General features: G+C 48.5%; 1 protein-coding gene across 1 annotated transcript in view; it reads left to right on the plus strand.

The window, feature by feature from the left end:
* Positions 1 to 10,323: 10,323 nt before the first annotated feature.
* The window catches only part of PPP3R1 (protein phosphatase 3 regulatory subunit B, alpha), a 57,408-nt gene continuing 57,147 nt past the window's right edge, over positions 10,324 to 10,584 (plus strand). Inside the window, exon 1 of the mRNA XM_044291567.1 lies at positions 10,324 to 10,484. Within this exon, the coding sequence (XP_044147502.1) occupies positions 10,482 to 10,484 (3 nt within the window). The 5' untranslated portion in view covers positions 10,324 to 10,481. The remainder of the gene's footprint in view (positions 10,485 to 10,584) is intronic.

The following is a 10,584-nucleotide window of genomic DNA, read 5'->3' on the forward strand; positions in this document are numbered from 1 at the left end:
CCTACGGCCACGGATCATGGACATGGATGCCAATCTTGTGTGCATCCGTGTTCTTTCACAGACCCATTGACTTGAATGGGTCCGTGAACCGTTGTCCGTCAAAAAAATAGGACAGGTCATATTTTTTTGACGGACAGGATACACGGATCACGGCCTCGGCTGCAAAACGGTGCATTTTCCGATTTTTCCACGGACCCATTGAAAGTCAATGGGTCCGCGAAAAAAACCGGAAAACGGCACAACGGCCACGGATGCACACAACGGTCGTGTGCATGAGGCCTAATAATAAACTTCCTGTTTCCGTTTGCGATCTGCAAAAACGGATCACATACGGAAACCATACGGATATGTTTTGTGGCATAACGGAACGGATGCGGCCACAAAACAGAAAAAAAAATAAAACTCAGATACGGAACAACGGATCCGTTAAAAACGGACCGCAAAACAACAACGGTGGTGTGCATGAGCCCTTATGCTGTGTGCTGCTGGATCTGTGGCAGATTAGTGCCTATAGCAAACCGCTTCTGTTCTATGTCTTTGGAGAAATTATTATAAAATCCTATGATAAACACTCTGTGCTGTGTGATGGTGATTTTCTTCCAGTAAGGCCTTCTGCACACGAACGTGTGCGCCCCGTGGCTGTGCTGCGGCCCGCAATGCACGAACACCGACCGTGGGACAGCCGCAGTGGATCGCGGACCCATTCACTTTAATGGGTCCGCGAACCGGCCGTTCCGCAAAAAGATAGAACATGTCCTATCTTTTTGCGGAACGGAAGTACGGGACAAAACCCCACGGAAGCACTCCGTAGTGCTTCCGTTCCGCATCTGCGGACCCATCGAAGTGAATGGGTCCGCATCCGTGATGCGGAATGCACACGGAACGGTGCCTGTGTATTGCGGATCCGCAAATGCGGTCCGTAATGTGGCAACGGGACACCTACGGTCGTGTGCAGGAGGCCTAAAGATAGGTTTTGTTTCCCCATCAGAAGAACAGAAGAAAAAAAAATCCTTGATTTTGAGCATCCATTATGCTCAACGGAAGACTTTCTGGAAATTTGGGATGCAAAATGAGCAGAACAGATGCTCACAATAAAGGATCAGAAGAACCGAAAGGGAAACGGTATTGTGAACTTAATGTGGGGGGTTCAGCCCGCACAACCCTATGCAGGTGCAGATTGCTATGGCAAAATACAGATACAAACACAAAAACACAAATGCAATCGCACTCTGCAAACCAGCACTCCGCCCTGCCTTTATGCTGGATGTTGAATAAGGCATTGGTGTACATTTTGGCCAAAGCGTAATAAGCCACTCACCACGTCAAGGTCGCCTTCATGAGTGGTCCCTAACACTAGTTCCTACCTGTTATGGGCCATGACAGCCACACAAAGTCCAGGGAGCGCAGGCACAGCATGCACGCCAAGCACACTCTGCTTTCAACCCCGTCCGGTGCCATTACAGCTTTCATCGGATCCAGGGATGCAAGTACCAACATGCATGCTGAGCCCACTATATACTTCTCCTGGAGCCAAATGGCTACTGGTAGGCGCTATATAAGCAGACTCATTTTTATACTGACTTTAAAACCAGCCTCCAGGGCATACTGACTGGTCAGGTGTGCATGACTGCTTGGAGATCGCCACGCCTCCAATATATACTACAAAGAAATAAATGTGGGGGGTTCAGCCCGCACAACCCTATGCAGATTGCTATGGCGAAATACAGATACAAACGCAAAAACACAAATGCAATCGCACTCTGCAACCAGCACTCTGCCCTGCCTTTATGCTGGATGTTGGATAAGGCATTGGTGTACATTTTGGCCAAAGCGTAATAAGCCACTCACCACGTCAAGGTCGCCTCCATGAGTGGTCCCTAACACTAGTTCCTACCTGTTATGGGCCATGACAGCCACACAAAGTCCAGGGAGCACAGGTACAGCATGCACACCAAGCACACTCTGCTTTTAACCCCGTCTGGTATGCCCTGGAGGCTGGTTTTAAAGTCAGTATAAAACTGAGTCTGCTTATATAGCACCTACCAGTAGCCATTTGGCTCCAGGAGAAGTATATAGTGGGCTCAGCATGCATGTTGGTACTTGCATCCCTGGATCCGATGAAAGCTGTAATGGCACCGGACGGGGTTAAAAGCAGAGTGTGCTTGGCGTGCATGCTGTACCTGCGCTCCCTGGATTTTGTGTGGCTGTCATGGCCCATAACAGGTAGGAACTAGTGGGACCACTCATGGAGGCGACCTTGACGTGGTGAGTGGCTTATTACGCTTTGGCCAAAATGTACACCAATGCCTTATTCAACATCCAGCATAAAGGCAGGGCAGAGTGCTGGTTGCAGAGTGCGATTGCATTTGTGTTTTTGATGTTGTGAACTTACCCTAACTTACCGTACCTTTAGCTGCTTTTGTCCGGAATATGAGATTCCGAGTCTGAATGGTCAGTCATGTCACGTCACACGACCTACTCTCCTCAATGTGTTTGGCAGCTCTAGCCATGGTGCACAAACTTTCTTGGTCTGGGGGCCGCTAGTTTGCATCGGCTTACTACACAGCCTGATGCAAAGTGAATGGGGAGGAATGATCGCTACCACGGTGGGTCCTCCCTCATTCAGTTCTGTGGCGTATTGGCAGTACGTCCCTGATCACACACAGACTGTGCTGATGATAATTGTAAATCAGCCGACAAACGAGTGCTGGTTTATCAGGATAATCAAAAATCGTGCAGTGTAATAGGGGCTTAAGAGGCCATCCTGCCCTCTATACATAAATGAGCGCTTTCCTTTACTGAAGAGGACGGCGCTCACTGGTTATTACCGTCTCCTGTCCCCCAGTTCTAGGTTATATGTGTGTTACTAGTACCCCTGCAATTAGGGATGTGAGAAGTGAGCTGGGAAAGCAGGCGTTCCTAACCCCTTTAACCTCCCTGGTTGTAACCCCGAGCGTGACTCGGGGTTAATTTTCGCTGCCAGGAGCGGTAACCCCGAGTCATGCTCGGGGTAACTTTTGCAGAGCCCCCCCTCACCTTCTGCCGGTGATCCGGCGATGTCCTCTGCTGCGAGCGCTGGCCGGCATCTGACACTTCCGGGTTCCGTTCCCTGCGAGCAGCAGCTGCGCATGGGGGCGGAACTGGGCGGGAAATAAAAAAAAGATATAAACACAAAGTGACACACACACATAAAAGAGGTTATACATTGTAATCTGAGAGGATTACACTGTATAACCACAGAACTGACATTTTATTACTGTACAGTTCCCCTTGCCTACCATTTTACTGTAATTTGTGCCCATAAAATAAATTTAGAACATGGCATCAAAAAAGCGCAACTTTACTTCAAAAGCGGTTTTGGACCAGTTGAGTGACAGCGACAGTGACACGGAGGTGCTCGCAGAACTGAGCGATAGTGAGTCGTGGGGAGATTTGTCGTCTGACACTGACACTGATCTGGAAAGTGACAACGGCGATGATCCTGCACCTGACCTCAGCCATGTGCGCACTTGGTGCCCTATTGACTGCGATACGGACCAGGTAGCGCCCCCAAGATTCCCGTTCACTGGATCACCTGGGATGAAGGTAGATGTTGAGCGTGACAACCCTCTGGCATACCTGCAATTATTCCTCACTGAGGAGGTAATTGAAAAAATTGTCACGGAGACAAATCGCTACCAAGAGCAGCAATCCGCTACGCAGCATGCCACCTTTTCCAGAAGCAGAAAGTGGGAACCGGTGACCAAAGAGGACATGTGGCAGTTTCTGGGACTCATCATTCTTCAGGGGGTGATGGGGAAACTGCTCCAGAAATGGTACTGGACCACCAATAAGTTACTGGCCACTCCATTTTTTGGCACCGTGATGACAGAATACCGGTTTCCCCTCATCATGAAGTATTTCCACTTCACGAACAATGAAGAATTTGATGAGGCCACGCATCCTGCGCCCAAACTAAAAAAAATCCGGGAGGTATGGCAAATTATTGTGACCAATTTCCAGCAGACCTATGTGCCAGAAAGGGACGTCAGCGTAGATGAAAGTTTGATGGCCTACAAAGGACGCCTAAGCTGGATACAGTACATAGCATCCAAAAGAGCGTGGTTTGGCATCAAATCCTACATGCTGTGCGAGTCATCCACTGGGTACATCTGGAATTCGGTCATTTACACTGGTAAAGGCATGAAGTTCAACCCCAGGTACAGCGGCTATGGGATGGCCACATCATCTGTCCTTACACTGCTGGAGCCATTGCTGAACCAGGGATATTGTGTGACCACGGACAATTTCTACACGTCTCCGGAACTGTATGAGATTTTGCTACAAAACAAGACTGATGCATATGGTACCGTTAGGCCTAACCGACGTGACATGCCATCTATGTTTGCCAAGAAAAAACTCAAAACCGGAGAATTGGTTGCCTGGCAGAAGGGTAAGATGATGGCAATGCGATGGCGAGACAAGAAGGACGTGTGTCTCATGAGTACTGTGCACAATACTTCTACTGCCATGGTCCACACAAAAGGTGGGAAAGATGTGCTGAAGCCGCAAGTCGTGATAGACTATAATTACACCATGGGAGGTGTTGACAGAGCCGATCAGGCAATGACATTTTATCCGGCTATGCGCAAACAGCAAAAAAAATATTATAAGAAGATCTTCAGGCATCTTCTGGAACAATGCCTTTGGAATGCATATATCCTGCACAGAGCAAAGAGTGACAAGCCTCTTGTTCATTCTGACTTTATATGGAAGGTGGTTGAGCGGATTTTTGTCAACCACCAGACGCCATCAGTATCTGTGAACAGACCTGGACGTCGTGCTGTTGACGTTGTCAACCCAGAACGCCTGACTGGTCGTCACTTTATCGACTTCATCCCGCCAACCGCAAAAAAGGCAGCACCTACCAGGATGTGCGTGGTTTGCTGCTCAAAGAGAGATGACAATGGACAGAATGTCCGAAAAGAAACCAGGTTCCATTGTCCTGATTGTGACGTCGGACTTTGTGCAGTCCCATGTTTCAAAATGTATCACACTCAGGATGTTTATTGAATTTTCTGTGTTTGACAAATTTCATTATTTTTATTACATTATTAAATAAAATTATATTATTTATTAATTATAATTCATGATTTTGTGTTTGAAACTTTATCACATCTGGGATGTCTACTAAAGTCTTGTTTGGTCAGGTTTAAGTAAGTAATTACTAAGAATTGCAAGCCTACAATACATGACACCAAATTTCATGCAAAAAATTGTACCACTTTTGGTACAAAATTCCTGACATAATCATACCGCCAGGGAGGTTAATGACCAGGCTTGAAAAGGCTGTTACATCCGAAGTCTCTTAGTTCATAACGTCGGCTTAATACCGTACAGAGATCCGTCTCCGTACAGTTTTAAAAAGTTACGGGCTCTGAACCAGAGTTTGAAATTGCGGATTTTGGTGCGGATAAGCTGCAGAAACGCACATAAATCCGCATTGAAATTTGCATCTTCTGTGTGTTCACTCGCACTCGTGTACAGACGGTCTTAGGGTATGTTCACACACATCATTTTTGCCAAGGATTAAGGGGATTTTATTCACCCCAAAAAATCCACAGGAAAAATAACTGTTCATTGAATGAAATGGAAGTTTGAAATCAATGGTGCATAAAAAAAAAAACCAAAACAGCATGGCTCCCTCTGATGCTCCAGCACAGATAAGTACAACCCCTTGGACTCTTTTCTAATTAGCATATTTATAAAAACTTGTTAAACATTTAAAATTGTTTCAGGGTGGTGACAGATTCTATTTTACCCTTTACTGACGCCGATTTTCCGTTTTTGTTTTCTGCTCCCTGCCTTCCCGGAGCCATAGCTTCATACTGGTATGGGGGCTTGTTTTTTTGCAGAAGTTGCACTTTCTAATGTCACCATTTAATGTTGCATAGGATGTAATAGGAAGTGGGGACCAAAATTCCAGATAGGGTGGAATTGATAAAAAAATATATAATATTCCGACAGGTTTACGTTTTGTTTTTTTTACAGCTTTCACTATGCAGAAAAACTGACTCTTTATTCTCCAGTTGGGGGGGGTGTACCTGCACAGACTGACAATGGCAGCACTGACTAGATAGAGTCAGACTGTGCAGGTACACCCTCCCAACTGATTACCTCCCCTCTGTACCCTTACTGTAGACTGACAGCAATTCATTCATAACTTCTCGTTGAAATAATAAAGGAAAGGCACAACATAGAGCCATAAAAACAGATGCTCCAGAATCGTTATTACACGATGACTGCATGTAGCTATTAAAACAGGCATGTCAGGAGAGGTGAGAGCTCTTCTTGAAGTCCCCAAGCAGACCACAACAATCATCAGATTGCAACTTGTACAGAATAATGGATAATGGTATTTGCTCCATTATTCTGTACAGAAATTGCTATATCCCAGTTCAGTGCTGCCACCTGCTGGCCTGAACTGGGATATACTAATAATGAGCCTGGAAGCCTAGTACAGTTGCCGCTCATTATTAGAACAGGGAGCTTTCCCTGATCTCAGCTGGGGGAAAGCACACCTGACCTGGAAACGTGCACTTCCGGGTTTAAGCCCTCTCAGACGCCATGGTCACATTAGACCACAGCATTCGAGGGGGTTAAATGTCCACGGTCAGCATTACCGCCGATCGTGGATATTAGCTGCGGGTGCCTGCTGAAACAGCAGCCACCCCATGGCTATGACGCTCCTTCCGTTCCAGAGTGAGCACAATCTATAAAGACCCGACATCCACCATACATGTAAACGGCGGATGTGGGGAAGGGGTTATATAAATGGGACTCTACATTGCCATTTGTACGGTGTTGTTTTTTTTTTCAGTACAGATTTCAAATCCAAATAGATAAGTGATATCAGTTATTGAATGAAACACTTGTTATCCCCAGTATCCCCGCCGCTCTGATATTGATAACTTGTCCTGAGAATATGTCATCAATATTAAAAGCCCGGAGAACCCCTTTAATGCTTTCTTCCTGTACTGTCTAGCAGCAAAACGCTTCCATACTAGTAATACAACCGGCTGAATCCGTTCAGAAGGGATCTGGTTGTATATTGATAATAAAGAAACCGGGTCCAGCACTAAAACCATTGTCAATGGCCGCCATATCAGTTTATTTTTTTTGGTGTCTGAAAAAACGGATCCGGCACCTTTGACTTACGTGGTATTTGGTGCTGGATCAGACTTGCAACGATTTTCTGTCCGGCGTGGGAACGCAACAAACTGGATTGGAATGCATTCTGGTGCACTGCTTTCCGATTCGTTCAGTTTTGTCCACATTGACAATGAATGGGGACAAAACTGAAGGGCTGTGCTGCGGTTTTGGGACCCTATGCCAGATTCCAAAAACGGACAGCACAACGCAGATGTGAAAGTAACCTTACCTACTCTCCGCCGCTCTGCTCCCATGTGTGTCCGTCTTCTTGTCCGCGGCTTCTTTGATTCATCCCCAGCATGGGCAGGATAATCTGTAATAACTGGCTTCAGCAGTGATGTGTGGAGACCAGTCACTGGCTGCAGCAGAGCGGAGAGGAAGTAAACAAGCTGCATATGGAATATAGACTCACCGGTGTGCAGGACCGAAGCCGCGGACAGCAGGCAAGTAGGAATCTTTCCATAGCGGAGGCTGCGGGCTCCTATGAAAAGTCATTTATTCCAAGATGATCCCACTGTTTATAGGTTTCTTTTATTCCCATTTAGACTTGCACATGATTCTCTGCATTTCCTGGAAATACATGCAGATTTCTAACATTTTCTGAGGACAAATTCATAGATTTCTTACAATTATCAAAGGAGTTTTCCGGGCTTTTTAATACTGCTGACGTATCCTCAGGATAGGCCATCAATATCAGATGTCTATAGGACAGCAGCAGCGGGCACACAGCTGAACGGCGGGGGTGCCGGTGGTCCGACCTACGCTGATCTGATATTGATGACCTATCCCGAGGATACGTCTGCAGTAGTAAAAAGCCTGGACAACCTCTTTAAAAGGAGTCTTTCACCTAAAATCACCATTATAGAACACTAACATCAGGATCTCCATTACATCCCCCATATTAGAATGCTGCCTTCCATATTGCTGTCCATATTGGCGTTCATGCGGCCGATGCCCAGGCCCCTCATCGCTTTTCATGTGAAACCCCCCCCCCCTTTCACCCCTCTGGCCCGCCCTAGGTTCTTCTGATTACGTCCTCCTCTTAGTGAGAAATCCAGCGCCGTTTACCAGATTTGCCGCGCCTGCGCACTTCATTCCCCATTATGGGCTAGATCGGGATGTAGGGGCCGGAACATGAGTATTAAACGCTCTTGTGCCCCCGTTACGCCAGAAATCAAACTTTTATAATATGCTAATTAGCCTCTAGGATCAGGGGGGGGGGGGCGTTGTTCCTGCTCCTAGAGGCTCAGTTCTCCCACCTTTGTCGCCTCCCTCCAAGTCCTGATTGACAGGGCCAGGCTGCGCTCGCATCTGGTGAAATCTGACGCCGTTCAGCAAAGACGATCGCCGTCTGCCAGCTTCCTCACTGCGCCTGCGCCGAATTTTGAACGGCGCGAGGTTTCACCAGAGCACAGGGTTGGCCTGGCCCTGTCAATCAGGCTGATTCCATACAGTGGCATTCGTTCACCATAGAGTCCTATTGTAAAAAAAATAAAAAATAAAATACTTACCGGACTCTGCAGGATACAAGAACGTGGTGTAATGCGTATACGCTAAATGGAGGTTTAAAACGTGATGTGAACCCATCCTTAGGGACATCACAGCCCTGGTTTCCCCCCACAGATTAGGAGTTAAAGGGGTATTCCAGTGAAGTGCTCTACTCAGCTATCTCCGGACCTCCCATAGAAATGAGTGGCACGGCCGCACGCATGCCCGAACAGACACTCCGTTCCTTTCAGGGGGCTGCAGGGGGTACAGAGCCACCATTCTCGTGATCGGTGGGAGTCCCAGTGGTAGGACCCCCACCGATCTAATAGTTATAACCCATCCTGTGGATAGGCAATACCTATATAACCGGAATACCCCTTTAATCTGTGTGTGGATCTGCAGTTAAGGTTGCCACCTGACCTGTATTTCAGCGGCAAGGCCGGTATTTTAGTCAGCCTGCCGGTATATTATTTTGTACCGGTAATGACAATGGCCCGTAATTTTATTACTAAATGGGACAGGGGAGGAGACCTCTGCATTGTATAAGCTTGCCGCTTGCGTGTGCCCGCTGCCCCCTTCAGCCAGGATGAGGATCGCTGCGCATGAAGAAGGCAGTTACGGCACAGCAGGCTGTAGGAAGAGGCTGACCGCAGTGGCTTAGTTTACTGGCACTGGCAATTGCAGACAGTGACAAAAGTGAAAGGTATGACTTACTGTACTGCTACATATCCCGGCACGACTTACCGCACCGCTACAAATCCCAGCAGGACTTACCGCACCGCTACAAATCCCAGCAGGACTTACCGCACCGCTACAAATCCCGGCACGACTTACCGCACTACTAGAAATCCCGGCACGACTTACCGCACTGCTAGAAATCCCGGCACGACTTACCGCACCGCTAGAAATCCCGGCACGACTTACCGCACCGCTAGAAATCCAGGCACGACTTACCGCACCGCTAGAAATCCCGGCACGACTTACCGCACCGCTAGAAATCCCGGCACGACTTACCACACCGCTACAAATCCCGGCACGACTTACCGCACCGCTACAAATCCCGGCACGACTTACCGCACCGCTACATATCCCAGCACGACTTATCACACCGCTAGAAATCCCAGCACGACTTACCGCACCGATACATATCCCGGGACGACTTTCCGCACCGCTACGAATCCCAGGACGACTTACCGCACCGCTACAAATCCCAGCACGACTTACCGCACCGCTACAAATCCCGGCACGACTTACCGCACCGCTACAAATCCCGGCACGACTTACCGCACCGCTACAAATCCCGGCACGACTTACCGCACCGCTACAAATCCCAGCAGGACTTGCCGCACCCCTGCAAATCCAAGCAGGACTTACCACACACCTGCAAACCTCAGCAGGATTCGCTCCCTAGCCTAGCACCAATTTGTACCTCAACATAAAATTACCACCCTACAATTTGCCCGTTTCTGCCCTCATCCAACATGGAGCTCGTCAACTCCTATTGTGGGCAGTGCAGGCCCTGCCGCTCCCCTTAGCTAGGAATCCGTGATTACGTCACGACGTACACTGCGGGAGATGCGATGGTTCACCAAAGTATCCTGACAAAACGGACGAAGCTCCGCCCATCTTCTGCGTGACGTCAAGGACACGCCCCCGCTCCCTCCCAGGCACCGCTGCCCGCTCTCCCCCTAGTAAGAGGCTGCGGCTCAGTGAAGAAGCGTCTTCATTATCCGGCCGGGGCCTCGTTTCACCCCCAGTCACCGACACAGCAGCCGGGAAAGGACAGCGCGGCACCGAACACCATGGTAAGAGCGGGCGGCGCTCTCCGCTGTGAGGGCCGCATTGCAGGGCGAGACAGCGCCGTGAGGACGGGGCGAGGGCTGTGTGTGCTGCTGGGCCCCAGGC

This window comes from Bufo gargarizans, chromosome 4 (assembly GCF_014858855.1).
Source record: "Bufo gargarizans isolate SCDJY-AF-19 chromosome 4, ASM1485885v1, whole genome shotgun sequence".
Lineage (NCBI taxonomy): Eukaryota > Metazoa > Chordata > Amphibia > Anura > Bufonidae > Bufo > Bufo gargarizans.